The 24,169-nt window shown below is 42.1% G+C and overlaps 1 protein-coding gene across 3 annotated transcripts in view; it reads right to left on the bottom strand.

Annotated features, from left to right (window-relative positions):
- Nucleotides 1–3,776: 3,776 nt before the first annotated feature.
- SUSD4 (sushi domain containing 4) overlaps nucleotides 3,777–24,169 on the bottom strand; it is a 203,029-nt gene continuing 182,636 nt past the window's right edge. For all 3 annotated transcript variants that reach the window (XM_060246075.1, XM_060246081.1, XM_060246083.1), the window contains 4 exons: nucleotides 13,416–13,607; nucleotides 12,889–13,033; nucleotides 6,282–6,664; nucleotides 3,777–4,325 (listed from right to left, as the gene is read on the bottom strand). In XM_060246075.1, coding sequence (XP_060102058.1) covers nucleotides 4,297–4,325; nucleotides 6,282–6,664; nucleotides 12,889–13,033; nucleotides 13,416–13,607 — 749 coding nt within the window. In that variant the 3' untranslated portion in view covers nucleotides 3,777–4,296. The remainder of the gene's footprint in view (nucleotides 4,326–6,281; nucleotides 6,665–12,888; nucleotides 13,034–13,415; nucleotides 13,608–24,169) is intronic.

Here is a 24,169-nt window from a genome sequence, read left to right as displayed (position 1 = left end):
AATCAAGACCAAAGAGAGGTGTGGTGCTGCCTTATCAGAATTATACACATCAAGGAACAGACCAAAACATGGAAACATCTTTCAGAAACAATAACAGGACAGCAGTAGGAATCTTGCACCTAAGCAAAGTGCATTTATATACTTGGAAGCAGGGTTACCTCTAGGTTGCAGGAACGCTGCTCTTACTTATCCAAGATGGGCAACACAGATTGCATTTCAAAATGAATTCTGACAGAGGGTGATATGTAACTTCACATACCTGACCCCCAAGGAAAAGCATGAGGGTCGGGAGCAATCAGAAGTCTATAGCATTAACCATTTAGTGCACTGATAGGACACAGCCAGAAAGACAACACAAGATGGAAGTGTTTATGTTACTCAGTTAAAACTACTACATGCAAACTCTAGTTTCTTAATAATTGGTAATGGACCAGCAAGTTACTTAGTAAGAGTAATTTACTGGGGGTGGGGGACTCTCAAAGGTTTTCTTAGTCTGAAAGAAGACCAATGACTTTGTTCAGGCACAAGACAGCTTCAGATGAACCTCATACAACTGTGGTCATTTCTTTTGATACTTGCTAAAAGCTAATCATATTTCTGATAACAGGATTAAGACAATGGAAACAGGCCTTTTCATAACTGCATGATGCTGCATACTAGAAATTCTAATATCTAGTACTCAGTGAAGAAAGAATGTTGACAAGAACCATGTTATAGTGGGCCTTTATAGAAGCAATAGTATAGCCGATAGTATAGTCTATACCAGTCTACCACTTGTAGGTAGAGGATTATAAATTTATTGTGTAAATGTCCTAGAATATCAGAGATGAATATTCCAACCTGGTTAGTTTTCTGTATCCAGGAGGCTTCTTTTAAAATGGGAATGAGCACTGAAACACTGCAACCTAAATTCACAGAGCCCTGATACATGATTGTTTTGAATCAGAATCCATCTGAAGTTTTCTATCAATGTTTATGGACAAAAACTGAAAATGTAAGATTTTTTGACAGATGTTTAGTAGTCCTTGGGCAGATTTCTTCACTCTGCACTGTTCCTGAACCATTCCACTGTGATCTTATGCCTATGTCCTTCTACCTTTACATTCTTTACTTATGACATATTCTATGAATTTTAAACTGCCCTATCATGGTCCAAATCACCACAACCAAAAACTGCAGCAACAGCATCTATGCAGACCTTCCAAAGGAAGGCTAATAAAATTGGCTTAAATTTCTACCCAACATCAAATTTGTACATTTATGGTCACATAATTTAGGGTTTTAGCGTTGAACTCCTCCTCAAGTTCAGATTAATGGGAGACCACATGAAGGCTAATTTCAGTTATATAGCATGAGCCGGTCAAATGGCAACACAGACTGGCAACCAAAAAAAGTCCTATTGGGAGCAATGCTCACTAATAAGCATATGAAATGGACACAGGAGAGTTGTTTGCCTTCAGAACTCAGACATGTTCAATATAAATGTAACATTTGGATGCTGCAGCAAACACTGGAACTATTTGAAACAGATGCAGATAGAAACCACATCGTTACCACTCCACAATGCATCAGCTTTCTTAGCATGGCTGTATAGGTTGTTTAGTGCCTGGCTATTAGTGCCTGGCTATGAAGCAGAAGTTGTTTTCAGACAACTATAATTAGCCTAAATATCCCTGAATTGCAAATACATTTCTGGGGTCTTTGGGGATGTTTATTATCAGAATTATGAGCCATTAAAGTGAATATATGAGCACAATTGCACCACTGACACCTACACACACACACTCTTCTATGTGTCTGCAGTATTCATTTGTTGTATCACTGCATAATTCACTATGGGCTCTAAGAAGCAAGGATAATCTTTTCAGTGTATATGGAGATAGGTGGGTGGATGTTTATATACAGAAAGCTTCGACTAAGTATTGGATCAGAGACTTCAAGAGCTATTGTAACAGCAACATTATAGAGAAAAAAATCATACACGCATTTGAAGAAATGCAGTTGGTAACCCTTTCTTCTCTTTAAAAACCCCCAAGCTTTAACACCTGCAAACAATCTGGTTGTATTTTCTCCAACATTATTTTCAATATGTAGGGCCAGATTAACAATTAGGCAAAGTAGGCACTGGCCTATGGGCCCCCACGCCTTTAGGAGCCCTAAACTGGCTCCCCCCCCCATTTTCCCCCTACTTGCAGCCCTCGCAGCCTGCACACGCAGCCAGCAACTGAGCCGCTCTTTGCCCGACTTGCCTGGGGTGGTTGCTGCTGACAGTTGCCAAGTTTGCCTCTCCCCTGCAGCTTTGTCAAAGGGGCTTTTGAGAAGGTGCCTGCATGCTGAGGTTGCAGCAGGGGCCACGGGTGGTGGTGGTAGGGCTCCGACTCTTGAGATAATTTGTGTGGGGCCCCTGAGGCTTTGACTGCCTAGGAACCTTCACAGGGTTTAATCCAGCACTGACAATATGCACGAGTGTAATTTACAACTGGACAATGGAGCAATGATGTAAAGCATTCAAGTGTTTCTCCAGTGTACTTATAGTAACACTAGAAATGTCGTGAGTGTCACTCATCTATCAGCAGTTTCTCTTAAATATGTTATGAAATTAGTTGAAGGAAAACAACTCTTTTTTCATTAAAAAGCATACAGAACATCCACGTAACATAACAATAGTGTGAGCCTCCCTAAGTCCCCTATGGGAAGAAGGTGCAGGATATAAATTAAATAAATATCTGTGCAAGAGCTCTATTTAAAAAAAAATAGCCACCTCCTCTAGTGTTGTAATCCTGAGCATACTTCCTAGGGAGTAAATCCCTTTGAATTCAGTGGAATTTACTTCTGAAAAAACATGTTTAGGATTGTACTGTAACTATAGACTGGAAGAGACTTCTCATTGAACTCAGCACAACCACATGGGAAACCCCTTCACAGAAACACAAGATTTACCAGTTTCAACTGCGCAAGTGGACCGCTGCTTCAGAAACTCAAGGCAATACTTTTATTTTATCAGGTTGGTTCAAACAACTCTTCCTTGTATGTTCTGAGTGGGACACAATAATGCATACTGTCTGGGATGACCTCAGGATTTGCCTAAGGTGTCTGTACCATGTTCTCCTATAATTTGGTGACATTCATAAAATAAGAGGAGGGGGAGATTGGATTTATACCCCACCTTTTACTCGGAGTCTCAGAGCGGCTTACAATCTTTTTTCCCTCCCGACAACAGACACCCTGAGAGGTAGGTGGGGCTGAGAGAGCTCTCAAATAATTGCTCTTGAGGAGAACAGTGCTGAGAGAATTATGACTGACCCGAGGTCAGTCCAGTAGGTGCATGGCGTGGAGTGGGGAATCAAACCCGGTTCTCCCTGATAAGAGTCCACACATTTAATCACTACACCAAACCGGCTCTCATAACCATGTCATATGCAGTGCAGCCATAGAAATATTTAACAAATAATAAAATATATTTATACTTTACTCCAAACATACCTCATCCTTTATGTAATGATTGGACCTTCTACTTCACTTTTATAGTTAACCCTTCTCTTTGGCCTTATATTTTTGTTGCTGTGGCCACTTCCTTAAGTGGGATCACCATAAGCTAGACAAACATTTTCCCCATATGCAAAGGACAGATAGCTACAGTAATGGGGAGAACATGGAACCTCCCATTTGAAACCTCCTTTGCCACAGCAGCAAGGAGGAAACCACAGATCAGTGCAGTTGTCTGGAAAACATTTCCAAAAGCTTGGTTTATGCAGAACATTCAAAGAACCCTCTCGTTTATTTTAATTTCAACACTTTTATTTTTTTTTCTGAATAAGTTAGGATTCCTTTTAAATTGTAGTCCCTCATAAATATGAAGCAGCTTTGATAAAGTAAAATTTACATAAACTGACATATTTTCTTTAGGCAGTTTGTACCACAAATCACTCTCACTGGGTGTTTCTAAAGAGCTGTTAAAACTTCCTACGATGCAGATACCCACTCGTCACTATTCCATGAAGCTAGAGTTCTTTTGCCGTGACTAGTCTCATCAAATCCTCAGGATTCATTTTGTAAAGCTGCTGTTGAATAGCTGATGCTCTCAACCCCCAAAGTTGATTAAGATGTGTGCACAAAATCTGGTGATGTTATCATGTGGAAGATTTATAAAAACAAAAAATACCCTTCCCCACCCAATTTTTAAGCAGTCTTTATATAGAGATTTATATAGATATATAGGTATGTATATATATGTGCATGATTCTTTCTCCCCTCCCCCCCAAGCTGTGAGCAAGTAATGAGCAAGATTTGTGCAGATTAAAGGTCTTCATCCATCAATGGGATTTCTAGAAAATAAAAGAAAGAGTTAATTGGGTTTTAATTGTGAATTCTCTGAAGATGGCCCCTGAAATTTTAGTTAACTATAATATACCATTAACAGGGCCATTGTTGCTAAAAGGTTAAGGCACTTAAGTGTACATGGATTCAGGCAATCCTTTTTTCCATTACATGAAAACCTCTGTTACCGTAGAGAAGGGGTTTCATACAAACCAGCCTGATAAAAGCACCTTATAACTGGCAGTGTCTTCAAGCAATCCTTTGACTACCCCATGTTATGCCCAATCAGTGTTCACCAATGTACTTAAGATCCCTCATGTGCTTCAAATTTTCCATACAGTTAAGGAAAATTTGGGGTCAAGTATATTAGCATGCTGAAAGCAGTAAGCATTTAAATAAATCAAATGTTTAAGGCTGTCAAGGTGAGAAGCCCAACAAGAGTGGTCTAAGAGCTGTCACCAGCTCTGAGCTGGTTTTGGGAATGGGAAATAAATAAATATGTAAATAAATCAATCAATCTGCTGCTCTTGATTTTCCTATGAGCAAAACTGCACAAACATTTCCAAGGCTTTAACTTAGCTAGGGTGTATCATATTTAGGGTGTATCATGTTTAATGATCTCACTCAAAATGGAGCTGACACCAGCTGATTATGACTTCAGTTAAACCCATTTAGTTGAGAAATTCAGAGCTAGTCTGATATCGAGTGTGTATTTTCTATCACTTTTTTCCATACCAAAGTGTAGCCAAAGTGTATATAATGGGTTAATTAGGGCAATTAACTTTCTTCTTCTCACCTCTACTGATAGGAGAGCTGATGCAGTGCTGAGACACCAGCTTCTCTTTTTACTGATGTAACACATAAAGTAGACTCTGATGGGCATAAAATACACTACAATCATACCACCTAAAATTCAAGGTCTATGGGAAAATCAATGATGGGAAAATCAATGATGACAAGATAAGTATGTTTTTTTTGGTGTGTTCTTGACAGAATTCTGGAAAATAGGCAGATACTATGTGAATTTTTTGATGATTCCATTCATGTGTTCCTCTTTTTTATTTTTTAAGTAGGATGAAGAAATTGGGCATGTATATTTCCACAGATGCTTTCATACTCCTTGCACAGGATGCAGCTTGGATTCTCCACACATTTTAACAAATGTGTGATTCCCTGTTATATCTGAGAAAATGAACCTAGGAGACCTCAAGGAAATGTTCAGTCATTTCCTTCATTACAATTATAACACTATTTAATTAAATGTGGTTGATTGTAAAGGTTGTTGATTAATCTCAAGGTGTTTTTTGCACCAAGAAGAAAGCTTGCCCCCACTGAGATTAGTCATAGTTAGACCTTGAGCTGCATTGCATGCCTTGTGCGTCAGAAGACAGAAGTCAATATGTAAGCATTAAGTTTGGTAGCGGTTTTGACCTTGGAGGATGTCACAATGATCAGGTGCACAAGAGGCTGTTGTCCAGTGGCTCTGTGAACACTCTGTGGCTGTAACACCATATCCTTTGTGGAGAGGGGGGCCATAGCACATGCTTTGCACGTAAAAGTTCCTAGGTTCAGTCCATGGCATCCTGTTAAAAGGAGCAGGCAGCATCTGATGGGCAGAGAAGAGTCTCTCTGCCTGAAGAGTTCCATAATTCAGGAACAGACAATACTGGGCTAGATGAACCTTGATATAAAGCTGCTTCATATGCTCATACCCAGCCCTCTATTTTTGATAAGGAATTCTTACATATAACCTCTTGGTGTAACTTGATGTGAGGTGGTATGAAAGTTAGTGCAGCTGAAGCATCAACATCAGAAGCATTAACATCAGAAGCAAAACATACAAAAAGCCAGGACAAAAAAAAGGCCAACTGTGAGACTAAGTTGCTTCTCCAGTCTCATGATTTCTTCACACAGAGAAAGACTGACTAAAATAAGCCCATGTAATGTTCAAAAATCAAAATTACCATCTGCAATGTCAATGCTTGGGCTGGTGGATGCTACTTCCCCGGTGGTGCTGTTGATAGCATCAGTTCTCTCTGAGACAGGATGTGCTCCCACTTGACACACTGAAGATGTGTACAAACTTTGAAGGAGTTCAGAAGAGCCTGAAATGCTGTCGCAGGTATCAAATTCAGCTGGCAATCTGTCCAGGTCTTCTGGACCAGGATAAGCTGGAGGGTTCTGATCATCTGCTTGTGAAATATACCCCTGGCCTGCAGGGGACATGCATGCAGGTGCCAAGCCATTCAAGCCACTGCTCACAGCTTCATCATAGGAAGGAAGCATGACAGGAACACCATCCACCACCACAAAGTCAGGATCACTGCTGCAGCTCTCCTGAGCACCTCTACATGGAGACAGAACAGAGAGGTTGGATAACTAAATACCATATTCTAGCAACAGACAAGCTTTTGACTATAGTGGTTTTTAATCACCTGAAACAGAGCTAATGCATCATTAATATTTACTTCAGAGATATGCAGGAGTCTGCTCAGACTGATAGTTATGTGCAATTTATCACATCTCCAACAAACCAAAGAACACTTTAGAGAAGGAAAGCAAGCAGCTGGGTAGTACAGATAAGGAATTTTCTGTATTCCTCACTCTGAACATCAGCCTATGAAAAGATTTCCAGAATCCTGGGCACAAAAAAACCACGATGGGAAACCTTAGGGAAAGCAGTAATGGCACCACAGGTTATGTTCATTATACTCTGGTATCTGGACTGAGTACTGTCAGGCGACTCTGCACTGAAGGCAAGCAGTGGAACTTGCAGTTTAAGTTAGAAATGAGCGTGACTGTCTCATCACATGAGAAAAAGAGTCTTGCATTCATTCTGGGGTCTCAAAAACAGCAACAAGAATCAGCTACCAACACCACCCAGGGGCAACAGCAGGATTGTGTGGCTTTCCAAGGGAATACCTTCCAAAAGAAGAAAATTGTAAAACAAGCATATTTTTATTTATTTATTTATTTATTTGGGATTTATATCCCGCCCTTCCCACAAGTGGCTCAGGGCGGCTTCCAGTGATAGATCCAACAAAATTACAGTATTTAAACATATAAAGGGATCAGCATTTAAAACAAATAAAAACAGATAAAACCATGGTTATCAATAAATATTAATAAATTATTAGATTAGATTTGAAGGATCTGAAGATTAAAGGCACAATACAACCTTTAATTTGACTGAATACAACAGTACAGGTCAGCATACAGTACACTGTGTAGTCCTATGGACCATCTTAACTACAGTCATCCCTTAAACTGGAATGTTTTGGGATCTTATTCCATGCTCCTCCACAGTTGCAATTTTTGGCAAAGCCCATTATCCTCTCTTAGAACTCAAAAGTTCCAGAGGTGCACAAAGGTTCAACAGGTTAACGTTACATGGTAAATCATACAACAGAGACATACAGTCGTGAAACAAGTGATGTTTTTATTCAACAGCAGTAGCAGAAAGAGAGCAAGTTTGGTGTAGTGGTTAAGTGCGCAGACTCTTATCTGGGAGAAACAGGTTTGATTCCCCACTCCTCCACTTGGCACTTGCTGGAATGGCCTTAGGTCAGCCATAGCTTTCACAGGAGTTGTCTTTGAAAGGACAGCTACTGTAACAGCTCTCTCAGCCCCACCTACCTCACAGGGTGTCTGTTGTGGAGGAGGGGGAGGTAAAGGAGATTGTGACCGCTCTGAGACTCTGAGATTCAGAGTGTAGGGCGAGAAATAAATCCAATATCATCATCATCTTCTTCTGAAAAAAAAATAATGAGAAAGGTTGCCAACTTTCTGCTCCAGCTGGGCTCCTGTATAGTCGAAAATTGCATGACAGCAGAACAGCATGAGGGTGTTCCTATCATAACTCACATCAGGCATTTTTAAATCTTATAAAATATCAAATATGCTTCAAGAGCATATGCATCCAGCTAGGCTGGAGAGTTGGCAAAAGAATGAAGTGATGTAGACTGATCCTGGTAGTTTTTTGTCTTGTAGAAATATGAGGAGTTCAACACCAAGATAGGAATGCATGCCAAACATTATTATGGGAAGAATCATTCTGGATTTTTAAATTGACTCTGTGGCCCCTCCGTGGTCTAAATGCAAGTTTGGGTTTTGCCTGTTTCTTATGAACATACAATGTGCTGGCAATACTGTTTAGTTATGAAGGTTTGATGTGTATGCACCTTTTACATACTGGTAGACATGTCACAGCTGATGCTGATTTAGTGTTTTTAGATTGTGATATCTCCAGACACTCATCCTGAGCGTTCTGGAGACGCCAGCCTATCCTTTACTGTTTGACTCGATGTGTATGAGGATTTATATGAATGCGTAAGCTCTATTATTTTAAAACTTTTTAATCTTCTATTAGAACGGTAATTTAATATGCATACACTCTGGTGTTTATAGAAGTTGGTAGTTCTTCGTGTCCCTGATCCATTTGCCTGATGAAGCTACTGTGAAATGGCTCAGCACAGCTAGCGGTCCATTGCCAAGCCAAAATTTGTGGGGACACCAGAGATCATCATTTGACACCCATAGGAGCCTTTAGAAATGAGTGGATCTCTACTGTATAAACTTAAGCTCTGCTGTGGTCCTTTTAGACTTTGTATTTAAAACTGGATTCAAGAACATTGTATGTATTCACCCTTAGTGCTGGGGTTTCAGCCTTCAAGTCAGCACACATGGAGATGTTGAGCTGCATATTGTCCAGCCTTTATAAGTATTATAATTGATATTTTTGAAAAATAATTGTATACAAATTTTCATACATATTTATACTTTATTGTCACATTGGTAATACACAACTATTCCTAATAACCTTGGTCATGAGCTTTTTGCTTTTCTCCCTGATTTCTTGCATGGCTTCTTCCCACTGTGCTGGTAGCATTGCCAAAGCATTCCATATAGAGCCTGAGCCAAATGCATGTCTACTAAGATATGTTCCACATTATTTAATAGGCTTTCTTCTATGTAAATCTGTATGGTATTACAACCTGGGTATGTCTGGCCAGTCTTGAAAGTGGTTTATGTGCACTGCCAAGTGCTCACCCCCCCCCCACTGTATGTTGGGTTTCAAGGGCCACAACTCTGCCCCCTCCCCACTATGTACTGTTAAAGCCAATAAAACAGTTGCAACATATTGTTGTGGGGAGAGGGAGAGACCTGAGAGACATTTGTAGAAGTTAGACACTAGATCTGCTGAGTATGGGTGCCTCGAATTCTGAGATGGAGTATCTGAGAGGATTCTAGCATGACACTGGCTAGCGATATGCCCTAACAATATTCACCTGCCTTGGCTGCTGGTTTAGTACTCTGTTTTGGTTCAAAGTCCCCTCTTCCTTAAGCATTTCATGTGTTCATAGCATGAGAAATGCAGCCACACACCATGCAACCAGTCATCCAAAGGAATCGGCACCTTGACAGGAATTTATTTCCAGCTGTTGGTATGCTGTGATTGGAATCATATGCTCTGCTGAAATTGTGTAAGCGTATGAAGAGAGGAGAGGGGAGCAGTCATTTTTGTTTCTCTAGTGACTTGAGTGGAAGTGTAGTAACTTACCTCTGATAGCACACTTCCTGGGACACAGACATGCTGTACTGAGGTATATCAGTACCATGGCTGGTGTATGTGTGTTATGACAATATATTATTGCAGAAGAAGGCAACATGGATTTTTATACTATAAAATATTATTTTTATTCTTGAGCTATCAAGAGACGGTCATCTTCTGAGATAAGAAGCCCTGAGGTTTGGGTGGGGTAAAAATACCCTTCTTTTTGTGGTTCAATGCAAAATAAGGGTATTTATTTTTATTTCTATCTCACTTTTCTCCCTGAATCGAACCCAAAGCTATCACATTATTTTTTCCTCCTCTTCCTTATCCTGAGAACAATAACCTTGTGAAGCAGGTGAAGCTGAGAGATCATGATGGGGCCACAGAAGAGCAGTTTAATCTGTACCTAAGCAGGTTTACTTTCTCAAGTTAAAAAGTTTTTTTTTAAAAAAAAATTGGTATCTTGGTCATGGTATTAATTTTTGCTATTAAATATACAGTACTTTAACTGGTTGGTATGACTGGTATGACTATTCCATAATTGCCAATCTATTGATTACAGAAGATGTTAGACGAGGCTTTATATAGGAATATGAAGATTACTAGAGGCCAGTAATATTTGTGTAATCACTGTATACGATTTTGTTTTTGTAACTGACACTTCTTGATAATTACTAACACTTATTGGCATTATGTAGGTTATTCTCATCTAAATGATTGTTTATTATTATACACAACATATCTGGAATTTTGGTCCTCTGTATTTTAAAAAAACTTCAAGAGTTGCATATGAAAAGATAGTTATACATATTTTTATCTAAGTGTATTGGTTGCAGTTGTGCAATTTAAGTATTTGTTTTCCCCTAGACCAGTGTTCCCTCTAAGCTTAGTTAGTGTGAACTAGCTCAATTTTTTAGCCTCTGTCTGGTACATTTTGGTCTTAGCTCAGAAAGGATGGCTCCAGAGAAAACTAATTTATGCTGTAGCCAAATTGCTTGCTCGCAACTTTTAATGCCAGTAGCTCATGAAGCAGAATTTTTGTTCACAAGACCCCACAGCTTACAGGGAGCATTGCCCTAGGCCTAAATAAATCTCAAGTGTCATAACTTGGAGTTCTAACACCATTAAATAACTCTAGGGCTGCCAAGTTTCCAGGTCGGGCGGGCTTTCCCCCACCTCGGAGGTTCCCAACCCACCGGCCCCCATTGGGCCAGTGGGGGGATCCTCCCCTGATGTTGATGGTGCAATGACATCACTTGCAGTGACATCATCACACTGGCAACATTGCATGCCGGCCGCTCTAGAAGCTTTCAGGAAAACTCTATGGTTTTCCTGTATGCTCTAGCAATTTGGGAGGGAAAACTCTATGATATCAATTTGGGAGGGAAATCTCTATGGTACCATAGAGTTTTCCCTCCCAAATTGCTAGAGCATCTGGGGAAACTATAGAGTTTCCCCAGAAGCTCCTAGAGTGGCCAGTGCACGACATTGCTGGTGCAATGACACAACTTGCAAGTGATGTCATCGCATCATGGGCGTTCTGCGCACATAAAAACAGTCCCCCACTGGAGGCTTTGGGGGATTTGGCAACCCTATACAATTCCCTAACTTGGAATTTCAATTCCAGTGCCACAACTGTTTAAGTTCTGATGCTATCTTCTTTTGGCAGGCACAACTGTTAGGATAGGATTGCACCATAGTCTGTCAGCTGTTGAAATCAATAGGATTTTAAAATGTTTAATTTAAACTGGATTGTGCCTTATGGGGTATGTTTAATACAAATTTAGATTCCTATCAATTTAACTGTCATCCCTTTCTGCAAAGAGTCCTGGAAACTAGTGATGGTACTGAGAATTCTGTTCTGCAGATTCTGAGGCCTCCTTCACAGAACTAGAATACAATGGATATGTTCCAAGTATGTAAATGAAAGTATCTTAGACATTTTCTAATTGGGACATATAATTTCTCACTTTGTTAAAACATACATGCCATATGGTTGGTAGACACACACACACAAACTAACCTTTAAAAAATGATCACTGGTACTTAGCAAAAATGCCTAGTATAAGGGATATAATTTTAAAACCATTTTGACTCAGACTTTGATTTAGCTTCTCCTAATAGTCTTGGTTGTAGGAGCCCCGTGGCGCAGAGTGGAAAGCTATAGTATTGCAGTCCAAGCTTTGCTCATGACCTGAGTTCGATCCTGGTGGAAGCTGGGTTCAGGTAGCTGGCTCAAGGTTGATTCAGCCTTCCATCCTTCTGAGGTTGGTAAAATGAGTACCCAGCTTGCTAGGGGTAAAGTATAGATGACTGGGGAAGGCAATGGCAAACAACCCCATAAAAGTATGCCATGAAAACACCCTGATGTGATGTCACCCCATGGGTCAGTAATGACTTGGTGCTTGCACAGGGGACTACCTTTACCACCTTTAATGGTCTTGGTATTATATTTTTTTGCAATTTAATTAATCTTCCCCAATTTTCTCATACATAAAGACACCAATATTTAGGATACTCATCACCTTCCTGCTTCAAAGAAAAGTCTATAACATGGCAGCATGCTAAAATGGCTTAAAAATGGACTGTCCTTTAGTGTACACAAGAGGAAGGAACACTGGTAGCGGTAAATGCCACAAATTTCTATCTGATCCAAAGATTTTCTTCTGTTTTTGGACAGGTTATGAGGTTGGCCACTCAATTACAAACATGGGGAGAAAGATGGTTTGTAACTGAAAATGGCAGTCTTATGTTAAGTCTCCCCTTTCCCTTGTAAAGCATATTAGAAGTTATAACATGATTGATGGTTTTTTCCCACTCTTGAGATTTCTGGCTCCACATAATTTGCTGTTGCCTCTAGGGAAAACATTCAACACACTGACATTGGAACGTGAGTTAAGTTATTCTATATTCTACCAAAAGAGAGGGATCATAATCTCCCCCAGTCATGTCAGGTTTCCACATACAAGATCCTACTACTCTATTTGAAAATTCCAGAAAGAAAAGGCAGAACTAACCTTGGAAGGAAGTGTGCTTTAAATTTGGTCTGGAACATCCTGGCAAGAATAACTAACAGAAGCACCAGAAGAACACTGGTAGCAGTAAATGCTACAATCTTCCACGTTGTCAGGAGAGTTTCTTGTGTGTTTGGCCAGGTTTGCTCTGTGGCACAAAAGTACAATGAAAGACAGCTACATGTATTATGTAGTTTATGTAATAATTGTTTTATATTTAGAATCAACACAAAAACAGTTTCATTGGATAACAAATTTAAAATTCTTATATTTTATTAGGCCCAGGCTGAATTGTTCCACAATCTCCATAGCTCCCATACCTATCCTTTATATGTTATGTGTTTTCAAGACAATGCACAAAATCTCTCACATTAAAACAAACACAGACACACAAAGGCAAAATACAGTTTAACAATAAATAAGGTATTGTAAAAATACCAGACAAATTCAAAAAGGATCTAGGACTATACAATCATATTTGGCTTAAATGCCTATCTTTCACATCAACCTTGGATTCCTGGATCTTTTACCTGTTTTGACACAATATACTTGATATGAAGGAAACCATTCTCCATACTGGCAGGTGATATACTTGTAATCATTGGTGAGAGTATAGCCAGGATCACAATAGAACTCAACCACAGTTCCATGGTTGTAACGCTCGCAAGGCCGCGGATGGCATATATAATCTCCATGAGTCACCATTGGAGGTAGTGGACAAACTTAGACAATAAAAATAAGAAAAATGAATTAGAGAGAATGACTTCAGATGTTTTTATCCCATTTTCTCTGACAGGAGGCTTCTAAGGTGGCCTCTTCCAACAACCCAACATTAACAGAAATAAATGGAAAGTGACACTGTATATAGCATCATGTCATCACAATACACAAACACATACCTGCATATTAAGAACCAATATACCATCAAACAATGGCCTGTTACTCCTGTACAAGGGCAATCTTTACTATTAAAATTATCTTTTACTGATTTTTTTTTAATCATCTTATATTATACTGCCTTGAAGATGCTTTCTGCTGTTTTACCATTAAGGGTATTTTTACTGAAATGTTGCGATGTTAACATTATTTTGATTTGTTCATGTTAATTACCCACCTTAGAAGTCAACTGGGCTAACAGCATGGCACCATAAATATTTGTATACTGAAGTAATAAAATAAAACTAGTATGACACAAAACAGATAATCATTGTATATAACAAAACTGTTGCAATCGTGACTCTGTCTTTGTCAAGGTTAATTTCTAATAAATGACAAAGAAAAAGACTATGGAAACATCTATTTCTGTTCTGCCCTTTATATTTTGAAATATAAAGATTACCTATGCTTGAAAAGATCTACATTGATGGCTTACACATACATCCAAACAACAGAATACGGACATTGCCTCTAACTAAAGTTCCAATAGTTTCCTAAAGATCTACTGAACCAAATAAATTTCCCAATAAATATTTCTGTACCTAGTGAAATTTATGTACTATTATCAGGGGTCATTTTGTAGAAAAATAGGTGGTGGAGCTCATCCAGGGATTGTTATGCAACTGCACCTACTATTCAGTGGACAAGGAGGTGGAACTCTCAGAAAGGTTCACGAGGTGAGCTCCTGTGAGCTCCCACTGAATCTGAGGCCTGACTATTATTCTGCTGAATACCAATATCTAATGGATTGATATCTTTTGTGAAGTCTTACAACAGTGCTTCTTAATAGTACTGCCCACTCCCCCCCCCAATTTCTCTTTACTAAATGTGACAGTTAAAGGGCCAAGTCAATAGGACATGATATGGCAGATCAGCGAACAGATATCCCAATTTAAAAACAAAAACAACAAACTAACAGATGCGAACACAACCCACATTATATTTGGTTTTGATTTCAGATTTACAGTATAGCTACAGTATAGCACCTTGCTATACTGTAATCCCAATCTGAACGTACCAAGCAACTTGCTATAGAGATCCCAGGTTTCCTTTAGAATTGTGGAGGGTGATTCCAGTATTTGGAAAAGTCACAGTACCACATAATGAAATGCAACATATAGTGTTCTATACAACCTGGGTGAAGAAGAAGGGATCTCATAGTATGGATTGGGAAGCGTTCTCTCCCACAGTATGGGTGCGTATCACTCTCAGAGCACATCACAGAGAATTAGTGTATCTTCTTCCTTTCCACTCAGAATATGTTCACAGTTTTTCAGATTACAACTAGCTAGAAGGTACATGATACAGCAGGTCCTGTTCTGGTCAATTCCTAGATAGTAACCTCCATGCTGTCTTGAGTCCCATTTTTTTACCAGTGCTGTGGCTATCTTGACTTCCATTTCCCATACTGAACAAAACTATTAAACATAAACCAAGCTACTTATTTTTTTATCTATCTATGATAACATTACTGAAACCATATGATACACATTATACCAGGGGTGTCAAACTCATTTGTTATGAGGGCCAGATCTGACATAAATGAGACCTTGTCATGCCAGGTCATGTGTATCATAAAATGTAATGCCAGGTGGTGCATATACAAACTTTATAAAGGACACAAACAAAATTACGTATTTCTTTAAAAAAGATCTTAAAACATGCTTAAAACATTAGCACTCCTGCAATATTTTGTTTATTTAACAGTCTCTGATAACTGACACTTCTTGCTTTGAGTGCTGTAGCAATCTTAAATATGCTGTTCAGGTTTTGTTCGGGTGTGTATCTGTAAGCTGCAAACCTACTTTTGATTTATTGATATTCATTAAAGAAATCTCACGCTTTGAGCCTAAGGCCCAGAGGAAAATATGAAATGGCTGGGCATTGCAAGGTTTTGTACATAAGTTGCATCTTGTGCTGGTCAAGAACATATGAAGGCACCATGTCACAGACTGAGGGCTATGTGTTTCTCTACAAAACTGTAGTCTTCCCCTGAGAAATAACTACAGCTCCTATGAGGCAGTGCAAGAATACATAGACAGCAATGTAAGGTGATCAGTATCAGCCTACTTATCTTGGAAGCCTAGGTTAAAAATCCCTAGTCTGCAAAGGAAATGTGTTGAGTGAACTTGGTCTGTACATACTCTCAGCCTAATCCACTTCATTGGCTTGTTGTTATTCTTCATCTAAATAGTTTATATTGCTCCCCTACTGAGAAAGGCGGGATCATGAAGGAATGAAAACAGTGAAAAGGGGGAGGCAAGCCCACTTGCACCCAGGAGAGCCCTGGCATAATGAGCCAACAAAACTAACTCTGTGTGTGTGTGTAGCAAGGCAAAAAGCTCATACCTTGAATAAAACTCCATTGGTCTTACAGTGCTTTCTTTACATCTCTCCTGTACAATTCAGAGAACTGGGCAAAAGAAGTGTTATGTATGTCGAATTATGTCTAGTATCTGGGTATTCCTATTTAGCTTATTGAAGCCAGAAGAACGGAGCTTGGGGAACTAGGAACAATGGGCAGCAGGATCCTGATACCTGCTGCCCTGCACCAATCATAGGGCCCTGGGCAGTCTGAATGGCCCAATAACCTGCTAGCGTGGGAACCCAGAGTTGTATATAGCTATGGCCCCATCAGCCGCTTCTGGAGTCTTGTTAGTGCAGCCTTCTACCATGCTGCTTCTAATAAAGAGCTGTTATCACTGTTACCTCATATCTCCTCAATGATTTGAACCCACTATATTATAGGAAACTCTTGCTCTTATCTGGAAGAACCGGGTTTGATTCCCCACTCCTCCACTTAAAGCTGCTGGAATGGCCTTGGGTCAGCCATAGCTCTTGCAGGAGTTGTCATTGAAAGGGCAGCTTCTGGGAGAGCTCTCTCAACCCTATCTACCTCACAGGGTGTCTGTTGTAGGGGAGGAAGATTGTAAGCCACTCTGAGACTCTGATTCAGAGAGAAGGACGGGCTATAAATCTGCAGTCTTCTTCTTTCCATCCCCCCCTTCCTTCCCAGGGGATGAGAAGGGGCAGGACCTTCAGCCAATAGAAGGAAGAAAGACTTGGCTCAGTAGCTCTGCTGTATGATTGGGAGAGCCTGTAAAAGCAAGCTCTCCTTCCTTCCCCCCCTTCCTCCCCAAGAGAGGAGCCTCAGCCAATGGAGAAAATAGAAGCTTTGCTCTGTAGCTCCTGTGTGATTGAGCAAGCTTGGCAAAGTAAGCTGTGATGCAGAAGGAAGCAAGAGAGAGGGAGAAGGAAGCAGACAACAACCACTTGCTTGGGGGCCTCATGGAAACCCTCGGGGGGGGGGTCTGGTTTGGCCCTTGGGCCACATGTTTGACACCCCTGCATTAGACTCTTAATATGTCTACTTTCTTCAAAGTACCACACTAACAGCTTTCAAAAACTGACATACCCAGGAAGAAAGTGAAGATACTACATAATCTGTATTGTTTGTTTACTCATGAAGCTGCCTTATACTGAGTCAAAACAAAGTCAGTTTTACCAACTGCTAAGGGGCTCTCTGGCATTGTAGGATGAAGCATATGCTATTCAGGGCTTTTTTGTAGCAGGAACTCCTTTGCATATTAGACCACACTCCCCTGATGTTGCCAATCCTCCAAGAGCTTACAGGGCTCTTAGTACAAGGCCTACTATAAGCTCCAGGAGGATTGGCTATATCAGGGGATGTGTGGCCAGGGCCAGCATGTGGAAGTCGGCAAACTAGGCGACAGTCTGGGGCGCCAGCTCCCACAGGGGTGCGGGTGGAGCGGGTGCCCCCTCCCTGTCCCTGCTTGCATCTTCACTGAGCTCTTCCACTACTGCCTCACTCCCTTCTGGCGTGATTGGCTGCACCTCGGCCCCTTCTGCTCCTGCCTCCACCCCACCTGGCACGATCACAGCATGCCGTGCCCCCACCAGCTGCAACGAGGCGTGCTTTTAACCTTTTTCTTCTAAGAATGCGCTGGAGAAGGCTTGGCTCCCCCTCCCTTCCGGTTCCAGAAAGGAGGGGGGAGAGGCATCCTCCAGCACATTCTTAGAAGGGTAAGAAGCACACCGCATCACAGCTGATGGGGGTGCGGCATGCTGTGATCATGCCGGGAGGCAGGTGGGAGCGGAAGGGCCCAGGTGCAGCCGATCATGCAGGGTGGGGTGGGGGAGGTGGGAGCAGAAGGGGCCAAGGCCTAGCTGGTTGTGCTGGGGGGGGGGAGGCGGGAACAGAAGGGCTCAGGCACAGCCGATCATGTCGGGTGGGGGGGAGGTGGGAGTGGAGGGGTCAAGGCGCAGCTGATCATGCTGGGTAGGGGGGAGGCAGGACAGGGCTGATGGGCAGGGGACACACCATGATGACATCACTTCTAGGTGATGTCATCGCGGTGCGCTCACTTTGCGCACGTGCGATTTAAGACTGGGGGGCGCTGCCACTGGTTCCTGCCTTGGGTGGCAAAAAACCTACCACCAGGCCTGTGTGTGGCCTAATATGCAAAGGAGTTCCTGCTACAATAAAGTCCTGAACTGCTATCTGATTCTCTAAAATATATATAGATACCAGAGAGGGAACCCAAGACCATTTGCATGCAAAGCAGATGCTCTACCATTGAGCTATGGCCCCACTCCCAATGATAAAACAACTGTATAGTTGTGTAATAACTGTTTATAAGATGTCTTACATGCCTGCCTGTCAAATGACACTCAAACTAATGTGCAATTAAATAATTTGAATGTATGGCAAGAAGATTTTCAACTACAGATGACCCTGGGTGTCCCTTCCAACTCTATGATTCTATGATTCTACAGTGAACACTCATTTCACAGGAATATTAAATGTGCCCACCAAATCACTCAGTTTTAGTAAGGGCTATTAATTCTGTGTTTAAAATGGCAGCTTCTATAATTTAATCTGATCATATGCATGAATTCTAGTAGGACTAATACAATTCCGGGGACCACTAGCGCTTTAGCCCTAAAACATATTTTGCTTTGCCAAAACACAGCTCTGTGAGGGGGGAAAATAACAACAGATCTAGAATATCAGCAGATGCCTCTTCTTCATCACCAAGCAATCACAGCCAAAACTCTTGGCTTATGAATGAAAGGCCTCCCAACAAAGGGAAAATTAAGTCCTGGCACCCCCTGCTAGAAATTAAATACTGGTAGTTTCCAATATTACACATTAGATCAATTACAAATACAGTTTCAAAACTGAAACCAAAATATTAAAGATGGTCTAGCACATCTCTTGTTCAAGTGGCTGAAGCAAGTTAAAGAGTTTGCTGCAACCAAGCCAAAATAATCCATTTAACTAGACTTCCGTGTTGATTCTCTATTGCTAGAGTTTTAATTTTAATAGATGAACTTGCAAATAATGTACATGTATTATTTAACATCTTGAGATGCCTGAGTACAGTGGAGGTATAAAGATCTGGGTTAAATAAAAGGGTCAGTCTCTTTCCCTCGTGTGAAAGGAGCAAAGAAGTTCACTGCTCCCCTCTATGGATTGCAGTGTCTATTTCATGCTTCTATTATGCAGTGAAGACTATCACCCAGATATAAATAATGCACGCACAAATGCACAACACCAGATTTGCCACAGAAATCACAATTCAGTAACTTCTCCCCATGCATCTAGTAACATGAATAATGTATTTCAAAATTATTATTTTTTTTTGCTGGAAAAAAGCACAAGACATTAAATGAAGCTTCAAGAGAAACTGATTATAATGTGCAACTCTGTCTATTCCACATGCCCTAGAGAGATGGCTTTGTTTGCATTTTCAGTAGGCAAGGCTTTATAAATTATAATAATTTGAAACTAGGGCACGTAATTCACACAGAAAGCAATATTCTGCATCTTTTCCAAGCTGGACCAGACTCAGGGGAAAGCCAAATGCTTCATTAGGAAGTCAGCAAAAGGTCTGAAATGCTTGCCTTGTTTGGCTTTAAAAACACACACTCCTCTAAATGGGATGGAATCAGGGGAAGGAAACTGGCTACACACACTAAAGCAATCTCTCTTAATGAGCAAATCTCTGACAAGAACAATCTTAACTGATAAGGGGACAGCAGGGCTTTTTTTGAGCAGGAATTCACAGGAACACAGTTCCGGCTGGCTTGGCGTCAGGAAATGTGACCTAATATGCAAATCAGTTCCTGCTGGGCTTTTTTGTAGAAAAAAAGAAAAATCCCAGCAAGAACTCATTTGCATATTAGGCCACACCCCTGATATCACCATTGTTTCTCTTAGTTCCAAAGTTTTGATCCCAAATATTATTAATACACTGGAGTTTCTGAATAACAATGGAACTAAGAGAAACAATGGTGATATCAGGGGTGTGGCCTAATATGCAAATGAGTTCTTGCTGGGCTTTTTCTTAAAAGAATATCTTTGGGGGACAGTATTACTTGTTGTTTACAGCCATTCCTTTGCTTTTCTATCTAAACATCTTTGTACTTTTAGATTCATACCAGCAAGTCAGGTATTGAATGGATTGTCAGAAAATATGTCAATACAGAGTACTCATCCAACAGAAAGAAATGCAAAAAGATTTCCACCAGAGAAAGAACAGCTGCTTTAAGAAGCAAAATTTCAAATCTAATGTGAACACCTGCCACTGCTTCTATTATTCAGAAACTCCAGTGTATTAATAATATCTGGGATCAAAACTTTGGAACTAAGAGACACCACAACCAGGCATCTAGAAAATCTAGCAATTAAAAACACCATGCAAAAGATGGAAGTTCAGATCCACTGTATTTTGTTGACAGAGAACCATTTCTGTCTGTATAAAGCATGCTTTCTTATCCCCCCCCTCCCATTGCTGTGCAAAATGCCCCAAATGCTCCTGCCCAATCCCGAAATGCCCCTGATCCAAACCCAAAACCCAATAGAATGCAATCAGGGAAAATGTTTTCTCTGAACAATAACTAAATTTACTCCATATGCTGTCAATATACTCTGAATTTTTAAAATGTATGCTACTAACAAGGAAAGGAAAGGTCCCCTGTGCAAGCACCAGTCGTTTCCGACTTTGGGGTGATGTCACAATGTTTTCATGGCAGACTTTTTATGGGGTGGTTTGCCATTGCCTTCCCCAGTCTTTTATACTTCCACCCCAGCAAGCTGGGTACTCATTTTACCGACCTCGGAAGGATGGAAGACTGAGTCAACCTTGGGCCGGCTACCTGAATCCAGCTTCCGTTGGAATTGAACTCAGGTCGTGAGCAGAGAGTTCAGACCACAGTACTGCAGTACTGCTGCTTTACCACTCTGCACCACGGGGCCACAGCTACTAACAAAGGGGTTGTCATATTGTGACTAAAATACTCTAAGGAATCTAAAATTGTATATCAAAGAAAAACATGTGGGACAAAGAATTGAGGCAAAAAACACATATGGGCATTTTATAATATTGGGGGGGATGTTGTACTTGGAATAGACTGACAAATGTTAACAGCAGTATTCAGTTTTTATAGCTGTTTTTACATAAGGGTTGCCAAGTCTCCTGTGGCCTCCAGTGGCCCCATGCGTGCGTAGCATGCGCGGTGCAATGATGTCACCCGCAAGTGACGTCATCATGCAGATGTCACTCACAAGTGACATAATCACGCTGGTGACATTGCACGCTGGATGCTCTAGGAGCTTCTGGGAAAACTCTATGGTTTTCCTGGACACTTTAGAGATTTGGAAGGGAAACGTTATGGTACCACAGAGTTTCCCTCCCAAATTGCTAGAGCGTCTGGGAAAACCATAAAGTTTTTCCGGAAGCTCCTAGAGCATCCAGCGTGCAATATTGCCAGCATGATGACGTCACTTTCAAGTGACGTCATCATGCCAGCAACATCGGGAGGGGATCCTCCCACCAGCCCAATGCAAGCCAGCAGGTTGGGGACCTACGGAGCAGGAGAACCCCCACTTCGCCCTGGAGCTTGGCACCTCTATTTTACATAGAAACATTATTCCAGTTCCCATGGTCAAGAGTTCATCAAATACAGACAACCTGTTACAATTGCAGATCTTTGCCTGTGTTTAAAATGCTTCCTCTGGAGCTGGAAGAGACATTAGTTTTGCTCTGTTCCCAAACCATGCCTCTACATTTCCAACAGAGGGGGAAGAAAAATCATTGCTTCCTCTCCATGCCCTCTCTCAGGAGCCTGGAGCAAAGGAGTGGGGGAGTGGGCAGATTTTTTTTTCTTTTTCACACCAGCCTCTGCTTCCCAGCTGAAGTTGCCTTTTGCTGACAAAGGCTTGCTTTTAAAGCCATCCCAAGCACAGAAGACTCACTGTCAGGAACAAAAAAAAGAGGGGGGAGGAGTCATTGTTTTGTTTTTAAACAGAGGGCTGTTTTTTTCTATATGCTTTTTTTAAACCTCTCTCTCCTGGGACTAGGGTTGCCAAGTCCAATCACAGAAATATCTGGGGACTTTGGGGGTGGATCCAGTAGACTTTGGGGGTGGAGCCAGGAGACACTGGGGTGGAGCTAGGGGGAGGGGGGGAAACGGTGCTGGGGAGCGTGGCGAGCCGCCCCATCTCGGAGCGGGCGACGCTGCTGCGCGGCTGCAGCCTCTTCTCTGCTCGCCGTGGCTGCTCCTCCGAGATGGGCTCAGCCTGAGCCCATCTCGGAGGAGCAGCTGCGGTGGGGCGGCAGCGGCGCAGCGGCCTCGCCCGCTCCGCCTCTGGGGTGGGATCGGGGTAGTGGTGGAGGCGGGCCAGGGGCATGGTGAGCCGCGAGTCCGGGTCCTAGAAGGGCCCGGATTCGCGGCTTGCCATGCTCCTGGCCTGCCTCGCCCTCCCCTTCTCTGGTTTTGCCTCGCTGGTTTTGCCTGCGCTGCTGCCGCCTCTTGGCTGCTCCTCCGAGATGGACTCAGCCTGGGCCCATCTCAGAGGAGCAGCTGTGGTGGGCGGGGAGGGGGCGGCAGTGGTGCGGCGGCCTTGCCCGCTCCAGGATCGGGCGGTTCGCCATGCTCCCAGGCGCTGTTTCCCCCCTCCCCCCGCTTCCGTTTTTTTGGGGAGCGGGGGAAGAGGGTGGAAATCCTGGGGTCCCCCACCAGGGCGGGAGGATTGGGAAGCCTACCTGGGACTTCTGGAAAAAAATGCTGTGTCTGTGTGTCTCTTTTCCAATCCCTGCTACAGATAAGGGTAAGGGGATTCTGGAACTCCCACAGTGAAGAGAGGGAGGAGGAATGCAATGGAATCCACCTGAGGCAGTGAAGTGTCTCCATTTTGGGACAGCAAGCCCAGCTCCACCTTGCTGCAAAGTCAATCAGCATGTCCCTCGGCAGTCAGCCGGTTACTGCGGTCCCGGCTCCGGCTGGGAATCTTGTGGGCAGCTGCTGAAGTGTTGCTGCTACCGCTGGCCCAGCCATGATTGACCTGCTGCTGTTGTTGCTGGTGTTGGGCAGCGCGACTGGGAGGCACGAGGAGGGCTACTTTGTTGCACTTTGGAGACACAGCAGCACTTTATTTGTTTTAACTATCTACCTCCACCTGCCTCCAAGCTGCTAATCTTATAATAGAACTAAGACTGGATTCTAAACGGCTAAACTGATTGATTGGTTGGTTAACTAATAATGATGACATTACCTATTAACTAATTGGCTATTTGATGTAATATAATATATTATTGGCAAAATTTGGGGAGTTGATTAGTTGGAAGGGTTTTTATAATTAATAGCCATCTGAATTAATTTATTATTATTAACTAATTAATTTAGAGGAGATTGTGGGACTTAGGGCTTAGCTTGGTTAACTATTAGAATTGGCAGATATGGACAAAATTAAGAGGAAATAGATTGATAAGGGCAGAGAGGGTTGGGAAATTAACTGTAGGGTAGTGAGCTGTGTGATAACTGGTCTGAGGCTGAGGCAGAGACCAGTGGGAGGATGACTGGCCTGGGGATTCCAGTACTCCTGGGGAGGGGAAGATATGACGGTGGGAGCAGACAGTGTTATAAGGAAAGGAGACAGAGACATGGAGATGCTCGGCCCCCTTCCAATCTGTGTCCCATCCCGACAGTGGCAGGTAGTGGGCTTAGGTTGAACTACTCACCTCCATCATTGGTGTTATTCAGTGTCAGGTCCATAAATAATAAGACCTCAGTCCTCTGAGAGTTTCTACTCGAGCAAGATGTGGACCTGGCTTGCGTGACTGAGACCTGGGTGCGAGACGGAGAGATGGTAGCTCTCTCCCAAATGGCTCCCCCAAGGTACTCAGTCTTTCACCAATCACGGACTAGCAGGCGGGGGGGAGGGGTGGCCCTATTCATACGAGAGGCTTACTCCTTTCGGGCTCTCCCGCCCCCAGAGATCAATGATATTGAATGTGCTGGTCTGGCATGGGACGTTGGGGAG

The sequence above is a fragment of the Heteronotia binoei genome, chromosome 1, assembly GCF_032191835.1.
Source record: "Heteronotia binoei isolate CCM8104 ecotype False Entrance Well chromosome 1, APGP_CSIRO_Hbin_v1, whole genome shotgun sequence".
NCBI classification, from domain to species: domain Eukaryota; kingdom Metazoa; phylum Chordata; class Lepidosauria; order Squamata; family Gekkonidae; genus Heteronotia; species Heteronotia binoei.
This window is presented reverse-complemented; position numbering and strand designations above follow the sequence as displayed.